This window comes from Erigeron canadensis, chromosome 9, assembly GCF_010389155.1.
Source record: "Erigeron canadensis isolate Cc75 chromosome 9, C_canadensis_v1, whole genome shotgun sequence".
In the NCBI taxonomy this organism is placed as follows: domain Eukaryota; kingdom Viridiplantae; phylum Streptophyta; class Magnoliopsida; order Asterales; family Asteraceae; genus Erigeron; species Erigeron canadensis.
This window is the reverse complement of record NC_057769.1, coordinates 32,104,305-32,129,944: the sequence shown is the minus strand read 5'-3', so window position 1 is coordinate 32,129,944 and position 25,640 is coordinate 32,104,305. Positions and strand designations below refer to the sequence as shown.

The following is a 25,640-nucleotide window of genomic DNA, read 5'->3' as shown; positions in this document are numbered from 1 at the left end:
GAACATCATATACACATGTGTTAATAAAAATTGTTCACATATAAACGCAATTCATGCATAAATGTTTTCAAATACACTTGGGAACTTTGTAAAAAAAAATATGTACTTACATGTTAATTATGTTAACGTTTCAAAAAATAGAAAAATTATGTGTATTAAAAAGAATCTTTATAAATATTATAAAATTTTGAAATCAAATACGTAACTATTTGAATCATCAAATTGTATGTGCCGAATTTATTGGAGACGTGGAAGATACGGATTTTTTAGTCAAATTTTAATTCCATATTTACCCTTTTACAATTTTTAATCATTTATTTATTATTTTAAATACATATTATTTACTAACCATTGATTAATATTATTTAATGGTTTAAAATAATTCTCGCAGTTTTTGATAAATATTTAATTCTCGTAATAACTTGACTCTATCTATACCAAATATATGATATCTATCCCAATATTACAACTATACTTGCACAACTTACAACTCTAATGCCCATACGAAAAGTTAATATAAAGCATCCTCAACATTCCCCACTCTCCACACCCGTTACAAATACATACACAAATTCCTATAACTATATGTTCAAAACCCTAACCCCAACTCACAATAATCTCTCAATTCCCAACAATGTCACCATCGACAGCCCAACCCCAACTCAACGGCGCCTTCTACGGTCCACCGGTAACCAAATCATCCCACCGTCCTTCCGGCCGTCGCCGCGGCGGCGGCGGTGGCTGCAACCCACTAACCTGCTTATTCAGCTGCATCTGCAGCTGCATATTCAACCTCATATTCCAAATCTTGATCACTATCGCCATCTTCGTAGCAATCGTGGGTCTGATTTTATATTTTATTTTCCGGCCAAACGTACCGAAATTCCACGTCGATGACGTCACCATGACGAAATTCACTCTGTCACCAACAAACAATACCTTGTATTACAATGTTGGTGTCAACATGACTTTTAGAAACCCCAACAAAAGACTAGGGGTGTATTATGATTTTATAGAAGTCAACGGGATGTATCATGGTCAACGGTTTGATACTAAAGAAATTGATGGGTTTTATTTGGGTCATAAGAAGGAAAATAATAATGTTGGTTTTGTGTTTAAAGGTGAGAAATTAGTTGTGCTTAATGGAGATGAAAAAGTTAAGTATGATGATGAAAGTAATGATGGGGTTTATAAAATTGATTTGAAGTTGAAATTGAAGATTAGGTTTAAAGTTTGGTGGCTGAAAACAGGTAAGTTTAAGCCAAAGTTGGATTGTGAATTGAAGGTTCCTTTTACTGGTGGTGATAATGGTAAAAAAGTTAAAAGTGATGGTGTGAAATTTGAGAGGACTAAATGTGATTTTGATTGGTAAAAAAAGATGAATTTGAAGATGGTTTTTAAAGAATTGATTGATGATGATGGTATATCAATTTTATTTTTATTTTATTTTGTTAGTTTTTGATGCTATGCTATTTTTTTGTGAAAGATTAGGAGATATATGAGATACTAGTGAATATGATTATGTTATGAATTAGACTATGGTTATTTTTATGTTTTTAATTGATCAATTGTTTATGGTTTTTTGATCATGTATAACAATATGTTGATTACTTTATTAGATTTCATTAGAATTTTGATTTGTTTATAAGGGGGTGTTTAGGAATTGTTACTAATGAAGTAACGTTTATCCAAATAGAATTTCAGATTATTTGTGTTTGCAGATGATGATGCCAAACTCAAAGATTGTTGTTTAAGATATGAATTTAGAATTAGAATTTGAAATTTCAAGTTATTTGATTGCTTTTTGAATTGTAACGTTAAAGATATCAAAAAGTGGGACCCAAGGAATCATATAGTGGCTTATCTTAACAACGCTTTTATTTTTCTTTTCCATATTGTGATAAAAAGATGTATTTTATGCGTAGTACATAAAAATCATAATATGATAAGTCGTGTAGAATTCTTTTTGCATTAGGATAACTTTCTTATCGTGTAGAATTCTTTTTGCATTAGGATAACTTTCTTTTAGTGTAAAAAGTATTGTAATTTGAGTAAATCACCTACTTTGATATGATATATGATTCATAACAAAGATAATATTTTTTGTTCGGGTTATCAATGATATGACTAAACTTTTGAATTTACATACATGATCTAATCTGGTTTTTTTTAGAATTGTTTTTCACAAATTTCATGACCATCTTAAAATGTTTACATAGGTTAGTTTCCAGCCTTAAATATGTTTTAAGGGAACAAGACGGCATTTTCATACTTAATAAGGTAACTACTTTATGCTACATTTGAATTTATAAGATTTTAAAGTGGTGGTCTTTCACCTCTATAGCTTTATGAATAGCACATATAGCACTGAATATACTTGCAAACAAATAAAGTGGTGTTACATTTAAATAAGCCAAGCTTTTGATAGCTTTTGGAAATTTAATTTTATTAAAAGTCTAAAAAGTAATGTATAGTCTTTAGAAAAAGCTAAAGTGATAACTTTGGCTAGGTTCGTATTGACCTGAACCCGTTTGGACCTATGAAAAAAAAAGATGTTTCAAATCTAAAGTTGTTATCGTGTATTTTTTTTAGAACAAAAAAAATACATGATAACAACTTTAGAGGATCTTTCACCTCTATAGCTTTATGCTACATTTGAATTTATAAGATTTTAAAGTGGCTAGTTTTGATTAAAAGGTGAATGATGTTCAATCAAATCTAAAGTTGTTATCGTGTATTATTTACCCAATCCAGTCTAACCCGTCACTTTTTGTCACATGTTCAAGAGGTCAACTCGTTTCATATCAAGTCTAAATATGATTGAACATCATTCACCTTTTAATCCAAACTATCATTGTTTCTCTGTTGCTATAATTTCAAAAGCCGTCACATGGTCTGATTTATCTTCTTTTCTGCCCGATATATAGTTCGTACAAGTGCAACCACAAGTATGACTCTTGGCACAACCCATACGGGGCAAAAAGATCCGACCACTTGTCATTGTATCTTCGAGCTTTTGTACATTGAGCTTTAATACAGGTAACTACTAACTTGTGCTGCTGTGCGTACGTCGGTAGCTGCCACATGAGCTTAGTACTTTTGGAAGTGCCAAAAATTGCCAGAACGAAGCCACAATGGGTTTCCTTTCATGTTTCCAGCCAGACGGTGTATAAGAAAATTCCATTTAAAAATTTACTTCTTTTTTTATACTAAACATTGTATTTGCTGACCTTTCATATAGGTGCCTCAAATCGCCAAAATGGAGCCACTGTGGGTCGCTGTCCGTTCCTTCCTCCAAATGGTTTAAAACTGTATCAGCCACTGTGGGTCGCTGACCTTACATACCTATTGTTTGATTGCAGAGAACACGGCAAATATAATAGTATCTTGAAGAAGAATCATGCACATCACCGCATTATCTTAGTCGCTTCGGAATTCACTTTGTGCCACATTTTATGACTGAACCTTTTATCACTTCCTGTTACGAGTCATCAGTGACAAACTTGTTTATATCTTATGCTACCAATTAGAAGCTGCAAAATGGACGTGCGCAAGGTATCTGGTCAAAACATGTAAAGACTAATTGGGTCATGTTTGTTGAGCCACTATATATATTACCACTAGTCTACTAGCTAGAAGTATATTCCTGATATATAACCACAACTAAAGATAATGGAAGCAAACGCTTTAGACAAAACCTCAACTTGGAGTAAAAAAAAGATGAAAATATCCCTTAATATAAGTTTTAGTAGTTCCTGAACGGAGAAATATCACATTACATGTATTTTCCCTTGTTTTGAAACCGAACCAGGTGCACTTTGGTCCCTGATTATTCATGGGCCGGCCTCTTGGTGGACTAGACCGTTTGCCCACAAAAGCTTAGCATCGCCGCGTTCATAGGTGGGAAAGAATTGTTAAACTTGATAACAACCTTAAGCACAACATTAAAATGGATAGCCTCTTCAAATTGGCCAATTGGGAAGTTAGACAATTGCATTAGTAAGCTTTTTGGCACTATGATTGGCTCCTCATTGGTCTCCGCTCAATCAATGCAACACAAACTTCAATTTCTTTGTGTCACGTAGAATACGCTGACCAACACACTGAACCACTTTTATCTCCAACCCAACATACTGGAAACCCATGTTTTGGTTCCATATAATAAAAAAGGGAGCAAGGCAAAAAAAAACCCAATAAGTCGGACGCTCACTGTGCCACCCAACAAACTAAAACAACACGCTGAGGGATCCAAACAGCAACACTTGACCACCTGTGTTGTGAAGGGTCCAAGCTTGCAGTCGGAGTGGATGGTTTTGTGGATTTCTTCAAAGCTGATAATATATATCTGCTTCAATATGTTTCTGATCATGATGGAACGGGCTCTTTAGACTCCATTACATAGCAATAGACTGCTTAATGGCGAATTGGCCAATTGCCATGGATGGTTCTGAGGGTACCTTCAAAACGGATAACATATCAGCTGGGTTCACTCTGTATATAATACGTGATTATTTGAACATTATTTGGTGCTGCACGTCTTTCTCTGCTCCAGATTTCTCTAGAACACCCTCGTCTTTGTCTCAGGCGCACCCCTTTTCTTAAAAAAGGCTTGTAGTAGCAACAGAGATAATTTGAGTTCTTGCATTGTTTTTTGTTATAGTCGGGATACTATATCAGAGGAAAAAATAAAGGGTAAAATTGAATATCAGTCTAGCACCTTTTGGAGACCACCCCAACTCCTTCCGTCACTTGAGAAGCGTTGTCTTTCTGCATATTTTGCAAACCTGAACTAAGAGAAGTTGAGTAGCTATCATGCCTCTCTTATCAAAACTTACACGCAGTTTAAAAAGTGAAACTTTGATGGCGAAAGTGAGAAGAAAAAACATGGATTTATGCTCAGGGAAGTTTCCATATATCTATAACTTCATATAATCGTGTTTTTCCATTACTTATGTTAACTTGTTTAGTTTTTTTGTGTTTTATCTGCTGCAATGAAGTTCCTTTGCGTATTTTGTACTTGAAGTATGTATGTTAGAACCATAAGATTGAGGGGGGATATTAACAACGTACGAGTCAAATTCAATCTTTTGGTTTCACGTACTATTAATATGGCTTAATCTTATAGAAATATGGCTTAATCTTTTGTAGGAGTCAAATTCAATATGGCTTTCATGTTCAATACATATTTCTGTTGATCCTGACTACTGCCTTATTTCCATGTAAAATGTTAGTGCTAATGTTTTTGATTTGTCGAAATCTGGTATCAAAACATTTCGAGTATTAGCTAGATTGTATTTTAAGTTATTCCAAAAAATTAACAAAGCAACCCTTTAACCCATAAAAATAGCAATGCAATCGACCAGAAGAGATTATAATGCGAATAATGAAAAGTACCTTAATTCGTTTACTTTTCTATCTTCCTCAACAGAACTTTGGTCACCTAAAAAGTATTCATTAAACCAGGCCAATGTCTAACATCTTTCATCTATTTTAGAATTTTGACATACACATTAATTACGTTCTTTGTATGGTCACATTCAATCAATCAACACATCAATGTTGCCACACATGCAGTCGATATTTTTATTCTGTTCGTATATAAAGTATAACACCATGAATCTGTTTAACAATAGGAGTTTCTTTTAGAGTTAAATGAATATAATAAAAAAAAATTGTTAACACCTCTTCTGTCTAAATCTCTTATCAATTAACGTACACTCTATTCATAGAGATAAATAATGGCTTTCCTTGAAACATTTGTGCTCGAAGTCCCGTGTGGTTTGTGGGTCTTAATTCGTATTCATTTGGATGATTTGGCGGTCATGTTTAAGGTCTATCATCCGATTGTTGGCACATTATATGTAACAAAATAATTGTACTTTTAGACATATATATGTATGGGTTTAGTATCTTCACTGGAGATGTACCCATCATGGGTACGTTCTCTCACATGAGGAAGATTTATTGGATGCATCTTATAAAATTCAAGGGGTTGAAGGTATAAATTTACGTTAAAAATCTGCAGTACAGATGATTACCCGTATATATATATATATGTAACTTTTTTATGCTCGTTTTCTTAAATATAAATATACATTCATTAAACTAGCACGATTTTCGCGCAATACAGTGGTGGTTGTGGCGGCAACGGTGTGGTGGAGGCGTCGTCGAGTGATGTAGATAATTGATGGAAAGGTAATTGATGTAAAATGTTAATGGATATATTTTGGATAAAAAAAAACTGATATTGTAATTTAATCATTAATGGTATTTTAAATAATTTTTCAATAACTTTTAAAGAAAGGGTTGTTTTATTTATTAAATAGTATAAAAAATATTAATTAAGTGTATATGAAAATTAAGATTAAAAAATAAGTGTATTTTAGGTATAAAAATTGTTGAATTTATTAATATAGGAAGGGTTATAAATTAAAAAATAGCAAATAGTCAAATATTATATGATGGGACCCATAGGCATCAATTTCTATCTAGCTACTGGTGAGTACGAGTGTACGACAATTGACAATATTGAATGCAAATTGCAAACTTGTGTGTTGCGAGCAGAATTGGTCGATATCGACGTTCTGCCAAAGCCCAATTAGCTAGTAGCTACCCCTATTTTCAAGTTATATAGTGTGTCATAACATAATTCTTGAAAATGCAAAGTTATATAGTAGTGCTTCATAATTATTTTCAAGAGGAGTTTTTTTTTTGTTTTACGACTTTTACTATATTAACCAATTTAACCTATGCATTTTCACACGTGTGCAGTTATAATTATATATAAGTACAAACCATTTACACTTCAATTCTTTTAGCTACAGAAACTGATCATGATATTGACCAACTAGTTACACCCTCTCACCCATTTAAATTGATCAAATCTCTTGCAATTATATATGTAGGAACTCAACACATATAGCAATTTAGGGGTGATCAACGTACGTGCGCCCCTTCGTCCTCTACTCGCCTGTGAGGTAGCTTCGGCTATATGGATTGGCATCACAAAGGCCTCGTTATCACGTTACAACTTACATGCATAAAACTTCGCTATTGCGTGAACACCACCATCAAATTAAGTGATCAAATGATATTGCGATACCAGTACAAGTCCACAAACTATTAGAAGTAAATAAAATCAGAAAAAGATAATGAGTCAGTTATCCATTTAATACCTACGTACGGACAGAATATAAAACATTCATTTCAAAGTAGCTAATTAACATGCTTAATTACTATGTTAAACATATATAGTACAAAAACTAGTCTATCTTTTTACCCGCCATATATATATGTGCTACCTTAAACATACATTTCAAAGTAGCTAATTAATTACAAGGACTGTTTCTGTAATTTGCACGAAATTACATCTTTCGTTCTCACCTTTTCAAAATTACACAACCCGTCCCTAAAGTTTGCAACTTTTAGTGACACCAATGTTTCCATTCGTCACAGGAGAAACATATTCCCAGTCATCCCTTGACGGAGACCCAACCGGAGTAAAAAACAACGGCGAATCATACGGAGACACGTCACCAACTCTCTTCAAAACAACTTTTTCCGCCGCCGCTTCCGCCTCAAGAAATTCTTGCAACGACACATTTTTGGTCACTATTGACACTTTTTCAGTCACTAATGATGACCTGCTTGAATCCAGTTCTTCTCTATCGTCTTCTTTTATAGTACAAAGAATATTCCGTCCGTTATTAGTACTTTCCAACATCTTGAAAACATCTATAACGTGATGATCATTAGTAGTTAAAGATCCATCTGGGTTTTGTTCTGGAGGTCCGGATGGGTCGACCCGGGTTTGAGTTTGGAAAGAACGACGGCGGTAGATGACGTAAAGTAGTTCGGCGGCGAGGATGATGACGGAGATGGCGAAGATTATGGTTAGAGCTATGGCAAGCTTGCCTATGCTCATTTTGTTTTGTTGGTATTATGTTAAAAATGGAATGTGTAAAAAAAAAGTTTGGTTTTGTAGTAGTATGGTGGGAAATGGGTTACCGGATTGTAACCGGCTGCTATTATTGTCTTTTTGGAGGTTTTGATTTTTGAATATTGTTTGGCGGATAATATATATGATCCCAAAAAGTTTATTAATCAAAAGGTATAGTGAAGTGCTATTAATAATATTGACCTTTTTGTATTGTGCAAATGCAAACTATACCTTTGGTGTCCGCTTTTGCTTTGGTCAAATTATATCTTAGATATTTGAATTTATGTGTTACTATTTGATGTTAATGACTTTCATAATACGTGCCCTAATTAAGATGCATGATGGCATAATATTAATTGAGTTAGAGTTGTAGATAATATATCATTTAATTCGTATAACTTATTTTTTCTATCACGGAAATAACAATTTTACATGTTGTATATCATCCTCTCCTTATACATGACGAAGTAGGCAACGTGGAAAGGACTAGGATTCTCCCGTATCGAATTTCAAACGTTTAGATTTGCAAAATGGCTGGTGGGAACACCTTGATCTCATATACCTTTTGGGTACTTTAATTCGTATAACTTATTTTTTTTGTCCCATATAAATATATAATGACACTTTTTAGTTTTTATAGCAAAAGGTGACTGTTTTGGCGGCAGAGGATACAGTTGGGGAGCTGCCATGAATCATAAATGTGGCTAGGGTTGTTCAATCAGTCGCAATCGGACTGGAATTACATTACCAAAAACATGGAAAATGAAAAGGATTTTAAACTATTACGATTACGAACAACTTCTACAAAAATGTTTATAAACATATATAGCAAATACGTACGACTATACGATCAGTAACATGCATGTCTACAAAGACTCCTCACCTTTGACATGTCTTATATAAGTAATTTATGAAAGATTTTTCAACAATAACAATATAATACGTACAGTAGTAAAGAAATCCATTTTAATTAATTCCTCATAATTCAGTATAGAAATTAACGGATTTTGAATGGAGCATACGAACTCGATGTTTTCTATTATGAAAAGTGTAAATTGTATTACTAATACAATTCCCAAATGATGATATACTCAACTGCTTGTCAATTTTGCCACATTTGCCTAACCCGAACACTTTTAAAGTAATTTTCAAAGTGACACTGTCAATAGTATCTCATATTTATTTTTTTATTATCCTACCAATTATTAAAACTAAGAAGAAAATAACTAACGGTGGATCTGAAATGGAGATCCACTCCTCTTTGGCTTGTCGGTTTAGCGAACAATGGAAGTGATTCATTAAAACGACTATACACTAACTATGGCATCAATTGTTGATAAGCAACAAGTAAACTGACAGAGCCCATTGGGAACGTTCTAAAGTCATCTTCAAGACTTAAACCATATATCTTTCTAAAAAAGATTTTTAGGTTAGATTAGTTAGAAGGATTAATCATTTTTTATATATATGGAGGGAATGGTGTTTTTGTATCTTACTCTATATTTACTTTATGCATGTCTTATTACTTCATTTGCTTATAATAAATTAATAAATTATTATATAATGATAAATTAATTTTAGATGATGAATAGTAATCTTCTATAGAAAGATGGTTTTCTTAAAAAAGAAAAAACATTTAGATATAAATTTGGAGTGACTTTTTGGTCTTCTTTCAATAAAAAAAAAATTTTAAGCATCCATGGAGATGGCCACTAAGTGTTTTTGAATTTGCTACATATTTCTTATTTTGTAGAGAGCTCCTTTTATTCAATTTTTTTTTATACTGTGGATTCTATTGGACACTCTATATGCGCTATTAAAAGTAGCTCCTTTAGAAAAAAGATAAGAGTAAAGCTATGATGGAGATATATGAGGAGAGGGCCTCATCTTATTTAATGAAAGAAATTGAAAGGGGGTAGGGGCCTGCCTTATAGTTAAGCTAAATTTAGAGCAACACACTTTAATTAATAAAGCTTATTAAATTACTTGTTATAACCTGAAATGACCCAAAACCACTTCCAAAAGACCACAGCTACTCATGCAGAACAAACTTTTTTGTAGTCAGCAAGACTGCAACCCATCCACATACCGCAGAATGTCTGAGAGATCGAGATGATAACAAGATAAATGGCTCATACACAATGGAAAGAGCACAATTATGTGCGAGAGCATTGAGAGTGTGTTTATCAACCTTGGCTTACACAGGTAGGCACATATTATAGCCTGGTACTTGACTAAAGGAATTATACAACCACAAAGGTCGAGAGAAAGGTGTTGCAAGGCATTCCTTGGCCCTCTCTAAATACCAAACCTTCATCGGCACACAATACATGACATATCTTAACCTACAATAGATATTTAACTTGTTTTCAACATTGCAAATATTGTGGTGTAAAATGAGTTTGGGGTAGTTGCCGCAAGGCAATCCTGAAAGAATTACGGAGTACATTCTAAACCACAAACTTTCCTTGGCCAACTATAGATACAGAACCTTATCACCACACAACACAAAACATATCTCAACCTACACTAAATAACTTGTATTCATCGTCTCTCGGATCTGGTGACGTGAAACAAGCTCTAGACTGTTTCCTCGAGGCAATTCACAAAAAGTTTATTCTGAAACACAACTTTAACAGCAGAATACATTCGTAGTAAGTTTTATTAGTCCGGGAAAAAAACAGCTCTGATAATCCAATATCATACATTCAATGAAACTCTGTGTTCACAAGAGTTTTGGATAAATTACACTGCTGCGAAGTACTCCTTGCTGAGTTTTGGATCTGGCTTCATTGACTTCTCCCCAGGCTTCCATCCAGCTGGGCATACTTCATCAGGGTTCTCTTGGACAAATTGCAATGCCTACATACAAAAACCATTAACAAGTAGTACTATACTAATAGTACTATACACCTGCCAAACAAGCTTGACCATACTAAGCAGTGTCATACACCAGATACAATTTAGAGATGCATATTTTTCTGGTGGATTGTCCAGAATAAAAGACCCCACATTTACTACAACATTTCATTATAAACTAATGACCTTGACTTGTATTGACAGATATTGATATCATCTTAGTACAGGAAATTTCACCGTCAAAACAATGCCCGTCATATTCCATCAAGTCGGAGACCGAATTTGATCACAACCATGTTTTGGATGAACACAGACACTCTGTCACTCAATACACAGTTTCTTTTTCTTACAATCAATCTGCCATTTCAAACACCGGTTTCAAAGGAACACACAAATATTTACTAGCTCTTTGACAAACATACGTATACCAAAACAAAACTCATCATTAGGATACAAGCAAAATCATCATAAGAACTACATTACAATATAAAACTCATTAGTTGTCAATACCATCAAAAGGCTCATCAACTAGACAACCAAAATTTGATAGGAAAGTTCTTTAAACGAATAAATAGAAAAAGCATAATAGCAGACATACGTGTGGAAACTAACGTATAAACCCAGCTAAATCCCTAGAGTCCAACATTTTCGGCGACAACCAGTCTTTGAGCGACATGAATGTCAAGACGGCAAGCCAACTCCATCAGCATATTCTCATGATACGGTTCTTTTCAACCTTCAAATAACCGGCACAACTTCATATAACGAAGAAATAGTTGTCCGCAGAGATGGTAGACTTTAAATAGCTGATCAAGGTTACACGTAAATTCCACATGTATGTATGCTTTTACGTTTGTTTGTTTTGATCCATTTTAAATCTAGGTTATCTAACTTCAATGTGATTGTCTAGTTGATGAGTATTTTGAAACCCATTCACAACTGGAGTTTCATTTTGCAATATAACTTGTGATGATAGTTTTCATTTATCATAATGAGTTTTATATGGTATATGCGTAGGAATGTAGTGTGTGTGATGTGACCCAGAGTTAACGAACTAGTAGATAGTTGTGGGTGCCTCTTTCCTACTATATGTCTGAATTGGCATTTGGCAGTGAGTTGGACAAAAAGAAACGCAGTGTATGAGTGTGACACAGAATGCTGGTGATCTTCAAAACATCGTCGTTTTGATGGAAGTCAATCTCCAATTTGATTGACTATTACAATGTCGTTTTGACGGTGAGGCGTCTGATTAAACGAACAAAGACAACGTCTTCAAAGGGGAATATAAAAGGAAGCCATTAACTTATAACAAATCTAATGCAAATGCTAAGAACCAGTGTTGTCAAAGGCGAGCGCCTCTTGCGCCTAGGCGCAAAAGGCAGGCGAGGCGCACCTCCAGCGCCTGAAACCCTAGGCCCAAGTCGACCATGAAAAAGGCGGTCAACGACGGTCAACTGTGGTTGTCAACGGCGGTCAAAAAGGTCAAATGGGTCAAGATTCGACCAAATCATTCAAGATCCGGCCAAATCATGGCTAGATCTAATGTTTTCCGGCCAAAATGAGTGACCATAGTCTGTTTAAGAAGATGAAAGAGTGAAAATATAAAATGGGGGGAAGAAAAATTATGATATTTTTTATATATGTTTATAATAATTTGAAGTTTTTGGTTGAAAAGTTTATATTTTTTGAAAGATATTTGGCATTATAACTGACATCTGATTTTTTTACTATTATTTTTCACTATATATAAATATTTTATATTTATTTACTTAGTGCGCTTTTTTTTCCGGGCCTGCGCTTTTTTTGCGTCTCTCGCCTTTGCCCTATTTGGGGTCTTTGCGCTTTGAGGTCGCCTTCGCTTTTGACAACTATGCTAAGAACCCATATAATAGACAAAATTCTTACATTCGATCAAAAACTGCCAAAAATGAAATGTTGCAACTTTTGTTGGATGAAGCGAGTAAAGTGATAGTTAACTACCTGAAGCGTTCTCATGGTTTCATCCACACTTCTACCGATTGCAAGATTGTTAATCGTGGAGTGTTGAATCACCCCTTCCTTGTCAATAATGAAAAGCCCTCTCAATGCTATTCCCTAAAATTTAGAGACCACAAAACGATATAACTTTTATCAATTGCAGTTAGGCTACAAACTTAATAATGCAACAATTATCATTCCTGTAATCTGCCAACATTTTGCTTAGTGCAGATAATAGTCGTGGTTATTCACATCAAATTCCAACATTTGAAAGTATCTTTAATTGATATCAACAGTCTTTCTATATGACACATTCTCAAATACTAAAAACATATAAATTATTAAAACCGGTATCGAAGATGATAATGTAGTCCATAAGTACATATAAAGAAAACTACCAGATGTGAAAAATTGGACAACTTGGGTTAGAAGGCAAAATTTTAGCTATTGGTCAAGTTAGGTTAACCCCAAATTTAATTATTTTTGTGTCAAAGATAACTATGCCATGGAATAAATTTGGTTACAACTTATCTATTTTGATAAGTGATACAAAAGGATTTAAGCACAAAAGATACAGTTTGGCGGCAACCCTTAACTCGTTCCTTTTTTAAAAAAATTATAATCTAAACCCGTTGGTTATAAAACAGAACCAGAACTGAACCCTTCTTAAGTAAATGGTAAAAAAATGCAACCTATAATCACAATTTTAGCAGACACATTAGCGTTTGAATGTTCCAAAAACTAGCAACTAACATCAAAAGCATACCTGGTCTTCGATCAACACGTTAAAAGCTTTTGAAATTGATTTGGTCACATCAGAAACCAGCGGATAATTCAGATCACCAAGACCCCCAGACTTTCTGTCTGTTTGAACCCACGCAAGATGGGAGAACTACAAAAAAGTAAACACTTATGTCATTATCGTATTCATCCATCAACAAAGTACATCAAAGCTATAGTGAAAACCTTTATACCCTAAAGCCACAAAACTAGCATGTATAATAATTAACTTGCCAAAGATCAGATTTTTAAGTATAATTCTGTATCTATCTCAGCATAAGAGGCTTTATTAATTACCAGAAATTAAGTCACTAGTATCTTCTATGTTAAGTAGTGTGTTTCCCATCACATGCTTCATCATGAAAAATTACAAGAAAATCTGACAAATGTTGAGGTTTCACGAACTGGTCACAAAAGGTTACTGCTCATCTTTCGTAAAGTAAGACTAACAACACCTAAGGCCATATGCAATCAGATCATATGACAGACCAACAATCATTTGACAAGATTAAAAGATACAATATATAGAACATCGATGAAAAATACGGTTTAAAGACACAACATAATAATAGCACAAATGGGGAGTTGATACAAATGACAGAAAATAATAGCATCAACGAAGAGGTTGATAAATTGTAATGCATCATCAGGAAGCATACCACACTGTCTACAGAAACCCCCAGTATTTCAGTGTTCAGCTTCTCAAATTCAGCATGACGATCACTGAAAGCAGTGATCTCTGCATATCAGAAATAAAAATTAATTAAGAATTTCTTTTAGCATGCGAATACTAATAGCTTAGGAGAGAAAGAAAGAACATTCGGCAACTAAATCGCTCTTGAAACATTAGAAGAAAGAAGTCACCAGTTGGGCAAACGAAAGTGAAGTCCAGAGGGTAGAAGAAGAGAATCACATATTTCTTCCCAATATAATCAGAGAGCTTAACCTGCAACAACAAACCTTATAAAGTTACAGAAATTCTCGATGTCTTCAAATACGCAAAAACGACTGTGACTACACTACCAAGATATCTAAAGAAAAGATAGAAATCATTTCAATTACATTGATGAACTCTTGATCAAAGACAGCTTCTGCTTCAAAGTCTGGTGCTTTATTTCCAACTAGTGGTAGTCCCTACATAGATATTAAAAAAATAAAATAAAATTAAGAAACTAGTACATTTTCATGACATAAGCATTTTAAACAAATATTTTTGTTCATGAAATAGTTTTCTTATCCTGAATATGGGCATAGTAAAACTGCTTATAAAACTCATTTTATACAAACATTTTCGATCACCTACTTTTTTTATTATTTTTTTTACACAGAAAATGTTAGTTGCTATTATAAATTTTTTTTTTTTTTTTTTTTTTGTAAATTTATCGGTTCTCGAGCACCTACTTACACTACAACTTAAACAATTATCAATCAACAATCGTGAATAACAAGTCAACAAACTTAAGTCAAAGTGTGTAAAAATAAAGTGAACTACTTACAGCTTTGACAACAAAGGCGTTGCGGCGCGAGGCGGCGGAGCGGACGGAGACGGCGGAGCGGAGAGATTTGGATCGGAAAGTGATGGAAGAAGAGCTGGAAAAACTTAGGGTTTGAGAGAGAGTTGATTTGGGGGAAATGTAAGAGGAGATTTTGGAAGTAGGGTTTGAGGAAGAAATAAGAGCAGCAGCTGAACAAGCAGTAGCCATTATTATTGTTTGGGTTTTTGTGTGGTGGAGAATTGTATATCTATATCTATCTCTATATCTGTAGATTGGTTGAAAGGGGATATGATATAAAATGTTGTAGTTGGTCGATCAGAGTGACTGTGACTCAAAATGGATAAATTGTTTGACTTTTTAAATTGAATTTCGATGGTCAACTTCCATATTTTAATTTTTTTTTTCTTTGTGGGAAGGCTACTCCAATATAAAAACGTCCTTAGGCGTTCTTGAACTGTCACATCATATCCTTACAAATTTTTATATATCCTTATAAATCCTTAAAATCTCATAATTTTATCTTCAACCATACAAATATCCTTACATATCCTTATATATCCTTTAACTCTACTAGAAACAAAATAAATATAAGTAAGGACACCTAAGGGCATGCATCAAAAAATTTTTAGTTTTGGACAAGCTTTAACCGCAAATGATATCCAAAGGCATCTAAGGGCACCCAAAGGCGCCCAAAAACATCCCCATTGGAGATAGTCTAACAGAATAACACTTTTTTGAACCAAAAATAATAAATGCTATTAATTTGGTAGATATATAGATATGCATGATAATTTATGTCTTGCAAATTAATTTAGTTAAAATCAAGAGAATAAACACAAGCTATTCCAAAAGAAAAGAAAAAAAAGTGGAATCCGTACATTAGCGTTACTCTTTGAGATTGTTTAGAACATAAGTTTCGAATATTGAAGATGATTTTTTAACTTTTGGTCAAATGTAACATTTGGAGTTTAAAGGCTTTAATGTTAAGTTTAGGTGAAGCAAAATTTTAAAAAGTTTTCTTCTTTTTGTGCTACTAATTTAATGCGTTTTTTTCTTATAAGTTCTGACAATTTTTTGGTTGCTACTCAAAAATGATAAATATTTTTTAGTGTTTTATCTATTATTTTACAACTTTTTATACATATAATTAGATTTTGAAAAATAAAACTAAGACCTCTTAGAGTATTAAGTTTAACCACTTTCTTAGTAGTGTCTCATTTGATATTTAAGTGGATTTAAAGAGAAAATATAAGAGATAAAAAGGGGAAAAGACATTTCGAGGATAAATAATACCATTCTTTAAGGGAATCAAAGGGGTAGAATTACATAGTGAGGACTGAGGAATTTGATTACAATTCTACCGTTAAAAATATCCATCCAAATATCCAACCGAAATAGATTTAGGTTTGTACAGGTAACCTTATTCGGGCTTTAAGGTGGTTTATTCGGGTGGGCCCAAACCAAAAATGTATTACTATATTATTTGTGGTATAGGTTGAATGTATAAAATTTTAGGTGACCCAGATAACCCATTTTTGATATTTTGGACATAATTGAGTGATTTCAATAATATCATTATACTAACTTTTGCCGATTTTATTGTTAGAAATGCCCGTATCAGGTCTAGATTATGCTTCTTACCTATTCCTTTGTTATGATCAATCAAATGCATGTTTCGGTTGTTGATGGGTTGATAGCCCAATGACAAAGGAAAGTTATTTTAATGAAGGTTTGGATTTAAGGAGACTTAGATTCGAAACCTAAAGAGACCTAAAGAGACAAGTTTACCCTTATTAATTGTTGTGTCTTCACGTGAAGTGATAGGAAGCTTTCCTCCTAATGAGTTTCGGGACTCTCTAACGTAAACCCAGTTAAGATAAGATAGTCTAGACCTCTGTTCGTAATATTTTATCCGTATCTGTAAAAAATTGTTTTTGCATGTTTCAGTTTCTTTTTCCTTATTTTGTTTGTTTCAACAATTCAACACGTACATGAGATATTGCGATGCGTGCGTTAATTTTTTTGTTCTACGAAATTGTTTATCCATTAACCTATCATAACCTTTTGGGCAGTCAATAGTACCCAATAATTAAAAGCCTATTTTATTTGGATTGAACTTGGATAGTCAAAAGTCAAAACTGTACCCAATTCAAAATAACCCGACCCTGGACTAGTTTGTAACTACTACAAAAAATGTTTGGACCTAATGGTCGCCCTCTTTTTGGCGCAGATACAATGATGATAGTAGTGAACTTTGAAGAAACCAAATCTTTATTGTTGATGTTGGAAATATGTGTAAGTATGTGGTTGATAAGTTTAAGTATATAGTGGAACATATGAAATCGGTTTAGTGTGAAATGGAGATCGAATGAGGTCTGATCGATGCTATTTAATAAAAGTTTGTTATATTTGTAGCCTTGTGGGGAGCAGTATTATACTCCATGAATGTCATATACAAGGTTGACAAATTTTTACACGACATGATAACTTCGTATCAGCTTTTTTTTTTTTTGGATAATGACAGTGACAAGTGCTAATTAATTTACGCATTATGTTATTGCATACTTAGTTATGAAAGTTAAATGACTTCATTGTTACTTGAACTATCAAAAACTAGATCCCTAATTATTAGTTTGACATAGATACAACAAAAATTACATGATTCTAGCTAGTGATGATTTAGTGAACAACTTATAGACCCCTCGATTTTTTGAACCTTAGCCAGACGGGTTCTCTTTGACCTGAATTTGATCTGGATCCACTTGGTGATTCCGGTACATGTAGCTCCTCGGGGTAGACCGGTTGGCGGTGACTAATGCTTGGCATTGGGGGAGCAGTTGGCACCCATGTATCTTCGACATGATCTTGTCGCGGTACTACTGGTGGGGTAGCCGGGGGAGGAGTAGGTGGTGGTGGCGGTGGAGGTGGTGGAGGGCGTCTTTCATTTTGATAATTATGCAACACCTATGCAAAATACAATATAATATCATGCATTAGCTTGAAATCTTTCAATTTAATTGTTCGAAGAATTTGGTCACAAATGAAATATTTTATTGAAATTAGTTATACATAATTAAAAGGGCTTAATTACATGTAACCCATAAAATGGTGGAAAATACTCCAATGCTGATGTATTTTTGATACAAAAGATGTGTATCCAACATGTCTTAGCAACAAAAGTATAGACAATTAGTTGGTAGGCCTTTTTTTTTCTTGTTAATTTATATAAATTGTCATGTCCTTTCAATAAGAATAAGATACTTCATTCGTCTCAATTAAATTGTTCAGATTTGTATTTAATTTCGTGTAGAAATGATGTTTAATTGGTAAATAGTGTAATGACGAAAACATACACGGATAATGAAAAGTTAAAAAGATAAATAATAAAAAAATTTCCATACAAATACAAACATAGTAAAAGAAACCGTTATTAGTAGGGCCAAAGTGGTAGCCCAAAAAAGGTCGACAAAAGTTATATGATGTGATGTTGATGATGAGAAATGAGAAACAACTAAATTCAGAAATCAATGATTTCAACATGATCCATTACTCATGACTTGCCATATTATTGTTTTTAAAAGAAGTATAAAATGATCTATTCCCATAATTCTCAATGGTTTTTTGTCCTAAATTACATCATATGATTGTAACATTTGTTATATGGCGTCGGGTCTTTTGGCAATTTAATCCATGAGACCCGAGTTCATAGACACACTAATTCGAACCAGGTATAGTCACACAATGACTTGTCATTTTTTTCCATATTCCGCTAACCAATCTGGAAGTACTAATTCGTTAGTACTTATCTCACTGGTTACTACCATCAACTTACAAAAAGCTTTAAATGGTGGGTGGCTTGCATGGCCTGTAACCTCACATCTGCGACAAATGGTCTAAAAGCTTTGTGTCAAAATAGGCCTTGAAGCAGAACCCTACGTGACTATGTCCCTATGAATCTTGGGTCGACTCTGTACCACTTGTGAAATCCTCGAGTAATATGACATACGATATACAATTTTTATTGGGATGAATTTCTAGCAGAAAATTAGCCAACAAAGACTTGTTACTTATTAGTGTTTGTTTGAATGATTCTTATTAGATCGGCTCTACTCATTTCCAAAACAAGCCAACTGCGGTTAGCAAATATCAAGTGGGGAAGTTCTACTGAAGGCTAAAATGAGCCGACTAAGATTGTAGCACCATGTTCTTTTTTTTCTGTAGACAATTTACGGATCCTTTGCAAGTAACTTTTCATTATATTTCAAAAGGTTAAAAAAGAACTATAGAAGTTCAATGTACAAAAGAAGCCTGCTTGAGAAACAGGGTATCACCATATCTTCTTTGGTTTTTGCTTAGCAGATTTTTTTGAAAACGAAAAGGAAAAAGATGGTACCTCAGATCTTGGTCTCGAAGGGTTTGAAGCCAATAACCGGAAGATTTCAAAAATTCTAGTCTGTCCCAACTCTGAGGAATTGTGCCAATAGTATATTGCCACATCCCACGCTTTTGCTCTCATTTCCCTTAAACTTCTTTCTATATCAGTCTCATGTCGAGCAATAAAAGGCCTCAACATGGCATTATATACATACCCTGTTCCCTGAAACACCGATAAACTTAACCTCTTTAAAAACAAAACAAAAAAAAAAACGGTGACATATCATAAAACTATTTACGTTCATCCTTTACCTTAGTTTTAGGATACCATAAGTAGATAATAAGGGCTAGCTTCAACTCTCCATACATTGGTACCCTGTAAACATTTGTCACATGATAAGTTATGGTGAATTCTCATCTAAAAACATCAGCTACTAGCCTACTAGTGTACACAGCTGTTCTGATACTTACCATGAAATGAATATATTGCCGATTCTTTCAAAAACTGTAAGAATTGCGATGATCACCCTATGAAAATATCATAACCAACTAAATCAAAATTCAATCATTGAACTACAAATTATTATCTAACAAACTGATAGCACATAAGAAGCAATTAACATATCCGCATTAACAATATCAGCGTATAAGTCACTAGCACATTACTACCTCAGATTGGACTATTTCTATAATTGAGAAAAGACATGACTCTTTCAAGAAAGTTTTGAAGTTTGAAAAGAAAAGAAAATTCTGCGGAATTAACGTGTCCTATTGGTTAGACCATATCATCAACTCAAATACGGATACAAAATCCAATACAATGTACAACTTTCACTATACAAATACATGTTATGAATTTATGATAGCCTTACTACTTCAAATTTGATGAAAAAAAGGGGTTTGACCTTTCAAAAGTCCAAGTTTGACCTTTCTTAGATAAGGATAATGTTTCTTTATCAGCATATTCCTAAGATTAAGACATCAACAAGTAACTCATACCCCATCTTGGCACATAAATGATAAATATCTCATTCAATAATCAAAACAAAATGAAGTTGATCTAAATATCTAATCCTAAAAACTAACTGACCAATAACAAACAGGTCAACTTTAATTCATAATTTTATGAAGAAAAAAAAAAGTTACCAATATTGACACCAAAATCTTAATTCTGAATTAGCTGCACTATGCTTCTCAATGGTCTTAAAACACTCAAATGCTGGATATGCATATCCAAGTATCAACCTGATAACAATATCATAATCAAACATAAACTTGTCTAAAAATCCGACAACAACAATACTCAATCCCTCATACAGAGAGACTGCTTCGACAAGGACCTCCATCTAAATCGACTAAAAACCCAAATTCCCCCAATAAAAATATAAATAAATATAAATTATATATATATATATATATATATATATATATATATATATATATAATTTGAGATTGATTAAAGGAAGGCTACTTACACAAGACTATTTATAAGGAGGTCACCCAACATCTTCTTCCACAATATTATACAAATTTAACTGCCAAAATAAATAAAAAAAACCAAAAGTTTGTCATTATTGATCACAAAATCTTGATGAAATTTACACACATTATTTTTTCTCAAAAAAAAAAAAAAAAAACTATAACTTGATTCATACCCAATTCAATTGACAACAATACAAGATGAAAGGAAGACAAATAATAGAAAAATGGATTAAATTTATTGAGCTATAATAACTTCATTTATACTTTTAGCTATATAAAAATGGGACTTAACCCAATTGAATCTGACTTTTTTTTATAAAGAAATTAACTAGCTTTAGTTGACTTCACATGATCAAATCCCTATACATATCATTTGATATAGATATAGAATAAGATTATATATATAATGCAAAAACAGAAACCCATTTGGGATCTGTAATGGAAGAATGATTGATGATATTTATAATGAGAAAGAAGAAGATTACCTTAAAAAGAAAAACAAAAGAAGGTAAGAAAGGAGAATTTGGGGGAAAAAAATCTATTGAAGATTGTTGCTATATGTATCTAAACATTTTGTTGGTGATATGTATGTATGTATGTATGTATCAATGTATGTATTGTGTGTGTGTGTGTGAGTGAGTGAAGTGTTGGGAGGTAAAAGGAGAGAGAAGGGTGGAGTGTGTATTTGGTTGGAAATGGTGATTACCATTTGTTTATGAATAAGATAAAGAATAAAATAGTGTTAATACTCTTCATGGTTGGTTGTTTTACGAAGCGAAGTTGTGATAACTTTTAAGAAGTTACATGATAAAATAATTACTATATGTAATTACAGCTGACATATCGTGTCCGACACGACACGATAAGACACGAACACGACACGATAGCTAATCGTGTATTTTTTCCAAACACAAACACGACACGATTTTTAACAGGTCACACGATAAGGGACCTGATAATGTATCTTATCGTGTTTTAACGTGTCTTATCGTGTCCTTAACGTGTCTTTAACAGGTCTTTAACGTGTCTTTAACATGTCCATATATATACTACTTGTCTTATCGTGTCTTATCGTGTCATATCGTGTCTTAACAGGTCCGGACCTGTTAAGACACGAAACACGTTAAGGCCAAACACGAAAAACAAAAAAACCATGTCGTGTCGTGTCATGCTAACAGGTCCGTGTCGGAAATTGCCAGCTCTATATGTAATAACGAAGAGGTATCTTTTTACCTCCGGTCTCTACCAATGACAAGTCATATACTTGTGCAATGTCATAGTATGTTAATAGTATGTTAATATGGTGGTGACGAGCAATAACATAACAGAATTGAAAGTGACCCTTATCATAATTTTTTCAGTATTCTTGTATTGACATGAAGTAACGATAACGACTAAATTGTTACGATTTTTAACATCTTTTAAACACATTTTTGGCTACTTTTTGTGGGTTTTATGAATATTTGGCATTTTCGTTAATTTTTATTTATCTTTTAATTGTATAAGTACATCTTTATAAGTTTTATTAATAGAAAAATCCTTCGAATGTTTAAAGTTAGTTACATTGACTGATATTTCATATGTAGTTGACCGGTAACACCATAAAAAAGACATCATTTTTAAAATATTTGTATTACATGGATTTAGCGGATCCATTGTTTGGGCTACCCCTAATATATATGTTGTTCTGTCCCTGGTGACAAGTGGTGGTAGTGGAGGCGGCGGTGACAACGTTGGTGGCGGTAACTGTGTGATTATTAATATAAAAGTAAGAGGTAGTGTGGTTATTTTAAGGGTCGAAATACGTATGTTGTAAATAGTTTCATTAAAGGTACTATATGTATGTTAAAAAAGCTATTTAAATTAATTAATAAAAAAAAAAGTAGTTTGGGTAAATAAAAAAAATTGTAAGTATAAAATAGATATACATATAGAAATCTCTATGTGGATATAGCATACTAAAGTTGTAATAAAAGCATATTAGTTTGAGTTAATTTTATATATTATCGATTTAATGATATTTTGGTAAAAAACAACTGGGTTGGATCAGTGGTTGGAGCTTATGCTTCTGAAAAACAGAGGTCATGGGTTCGATCCTCATGCTCAGCAAGGCTGGAAGTCCTTTTCTACCTATGGTAGAACCTGGAAGCAGCCTCTCTACCTTTGGTAGGGGTAAAGCTGTCTACATATCAACCTCCCCCATACACCGTCGAAAATAGTATTGGGACCCAAAACCCGTAGAAGACGGCATTGGGAGTTACTTATATTTAGTGATATTTTGGTATTATTCATTTCGATATCAACTCTGAGAGCGTTTTCTTGAAGTATAACTTCTATTTAATCAAATGAATTCAATAGTTCGTTTTCCATTTTTACGAAAAAAAATTTGGGTGTGTATGTAATTTGTTTTCAGCTACTATTGTAGAAAAGAAACTTTGTTTTGGTTCATTGTATGTAAGTTTGTCTCAAAATTGAACGAATTGTGTAAGAAATTGGTCGGATACTAACGTGGCATCATCAAACATCTAATACGTGGTCCAATGAGAGACCACCACATCATCATTTAGTAGATTATTTACACGATTCGTTCAGTTTAGCAGGTTACTTACATACAATGAACCAAAATAAAGTTTCTTTCCTACAATAGTAGTTGAAGACAAGTTACATACACACATAAATTCTTTTCCCAAAATAGAAATATTACACAAATTCATTCACAAATTTTAGATAACAAACCACTCTTATTGGGTTGGATCTCAACCCATCTTATTGATTCAATTTGTACTCTTTATAAACATAACCTTGAAGTTATGTTTTAAAGGTTGCTACATACATAAAAAAAAATGTATATCAAATCATAATATATAAAATTTTGATGTGCAAATTATATTTTTTGAACAATATAAAAGGTTGCTAATATTTTTTTTTGATGTGCATATTATTGATGTATGTATTATGTATAAACCTTTTAAACATACGCATGCAAGGTATGTTTATCGTTTACCAAAACTTAAATCACCAAAGTGACTTATCCCGTTTCCCTGAATGTCATTCCTTCATAGTCATCTTTCCCTTCAAAACTTGCATAGTCATTTTGTACCTTATTAATTATAAAATATTCACTTTGGGTTTAATTCTTTTAATTCAGATATTGGTTCATAATCCATTCAAAACCTCCGATCCTGGATAGCCAGATTCAGTTTTATAATTGAGCAATGCCTTTAATTTTATGTATACTAAGTTTGTCATTCTTGAATAGACTTTCTTTTCTTCTTTTAATACCAGTATACCACTATAGGAGTATAGGGCATAAACCGTCCAAGAAGAATGACAATCGGAATCCACTCTATGTGTTTGGGCCAAAAACTTATAATATGGAATTTGTATGGGCTAGACTCTAGACTTCTAGAGCAATGATTATTGTTAGGGCCTTGGGGGTTGTATTTAGAGCTTATTATTTATTTGTTTTTTTCAGTATCTTTTTAGAATATTTTAATGGATTTTCAGAGCTCATGGAATTTTTTTAAAAAAAATATTAACATGCTGATTTGTTTATATACATTAAAAACTCGTAGTTTTAAGCTTTAAAAGCCCATTACCAAACACAGCTTAAGATTTTAAATTCAAAAGTTTTTTTTTTTAACAAAAAACAAAAAAAGTAAAAGAGAAGGATTTATGCCTAAAATTATAGTCGCTTAAAAAGACTACAAAACTGAACCCATAACCTTCAAATTATACGAATAACCACGATACTGCTAAGCCTAAAAGTTAATTATTACCGTATGAGACATGAATTTCGTACTTTTTGTTTTCTTCTTGGTTTTTTCAACTTGTCATTTGACATAAATTTTTACACACATCTATCATATATGGGCAAATGATCGGAACATTAAGGTACCGCTGCTCTCACATCTTCTCTCTATTTTTCTTTCATGTGATGAATTAAAAAAAAATCATCCCCTTGAATGTGAGAGATGCAGTACCCAAATAAGTGCAGCAACAATACATATTATACCCTCATTATAGTATTAAAAAGTTTAAAAGATTGCATATTACTTCAAAAGTTACATCCCATACAATAATATTAAAACCGAAAATTAGCACAAAAGGTACGATAGTCATTTTTCATATAACTTTGTATAAATTACACCTATTTAAAGATTATATAACTTTTATTCAAATATTTACAGTGGTATACTAAATTAATTTTAATACTATTCACAAATTTCAACATTTCTATGAAATGTCTAAACCTCATAATACTACATAAGGGCTTGTATAAGCAGTATCAAGACTTGGTTTCATTAGAAAAAAGGTTCTTCAGAATTCAAATATGAAAACGCATAGCCATCTTATTACAAAGAACGAGACTGCTTGGGTTATGTAAACGAGAGATTATCATAAACCTGTAGATTAGGGAACCACCAAAGATGGTGTCGATCCAAGGACATCTGTTTCTTACATAAAACAAATGTCTTTTAGGAAGTGTTGTCATTCATAAAATCAAAATATTAACAAAAAGGTCGTTCATCAGTTGACACGTTGCTAGTAAAAAGAGCTTATACACGGATTTTCAATTTACAATATTGACAAACGCAACTCCCCCAAAGCTGTTGTTGGGGGATGTTGTGCGGTTGTGATGGCGGTTGCGGCAAGAGACAATGGCATTCCACCGCCAGAAAACATATTTGGAGCAATTCAACATCAACATATAATCTCAAGGACAAAGAAAA

General features: G+C 33.1%; 3 protein-coding genes and 1 long non-coding RNA gene across 5 annotated transcripts; 2 read left to right on the top strand and 2 right to left on the bottom strand.

Annotated features, from left to right (window-relative positions):
* The first annotated feature begins 546 nt into the window (after positions 1-546).
* Positions 547-1,613, top strand: LOC122582666 (NDR1/HIN1-like protein 3). Its single transcript, XM_043755091.1, has one exon. It carries the CDS (start codon positions 635-637, stop codon positions 1,370-1,372), a length of 738 nt encoding a protein of 245 aa, XP_043611026.1. The 5' UTR covers positions 547-634; the 3' UTR covers positions 1,373-1,613.
* A 532-nt stretch (positions 1,614-2,145) lies between these two features.
* Positions 2,146-3,526, top strand: LOC122583899. The gene is made up of 3 exons (XR_006321345.1): positions 2,146-2,280; positions 2,928-3,039; positions 3,242-3,526. It is a non-coding gene; the product is annotated as an uncharacterized LOC122583899 (long non-coding RNA).
* A 7,015-nt stretch (positions 3,527-10,541) lies between these two features.
* On the bottom strand, positions 10,542-15,320 carry LOC122580887 (2-Cys peroxiredoxin BAS1, chloroplastic-like). The gene is made up of 7 exons (XM_043753037.1): positions 15,052-15,320; positions 14,618-14,689; positions 14,420-14,501; positions 14,215-14,294; positions 13,542-13,667; positions 12,779-12,892; positions 10,542-10,801 (listed from the first exon to the last, which is right to left on the bottom strand). Exons 1-7 carry the CDS (start codon positions 15,256-15,258, stop codon positions 10,685-10,687), a joined length of 798 nt encoding a protein of 265 aa, XP_043608972.1. The 5' UTR covers positions 15,259-15,320; the 3' UTR covers positions 10,542-10,684.
* Positions 15,321-17,582: 2,262 nt separating this feature from the next.
* On the bottom strand, positions 17,583-21,604 carry LOC122582512 (putative HVA22-like protein g). Of its 2 annotated transcripts, XM_043754916.1 has the most exons (7): positions 21,393-21,604; positions 20,901-20,960; positions 20,572-20,670; positions 19,897-19,953; positions 19,738-19,801; positions 19,445-19,648; positions 17,583-18,015 (listed from the first exon to the last, which is right to left on the bottom strand). In XM_043754916.1, exons 2-7 carry the CDS (start codon positions 20,930-20,932, stop codon positions 17,743-17,745), a joined length of 729 nt encoding a protein of 242 aa, XP_043610851.1. In that variant the 5' UTR covers positions 20,933-20,960; positions 21,393-21,604; the 3' UTR covers positions 17,583-17,742. The 2 variants fall into 2 exon arrangements, with proteins under 2 accessions (XP_043610851.1, XP_043610852.1); XM_043754917.1 differs by lacking the exon at positions 20,572-20,670.
* Positions 21,605-25,640: the final 4,036 nt, after the last annotated feature.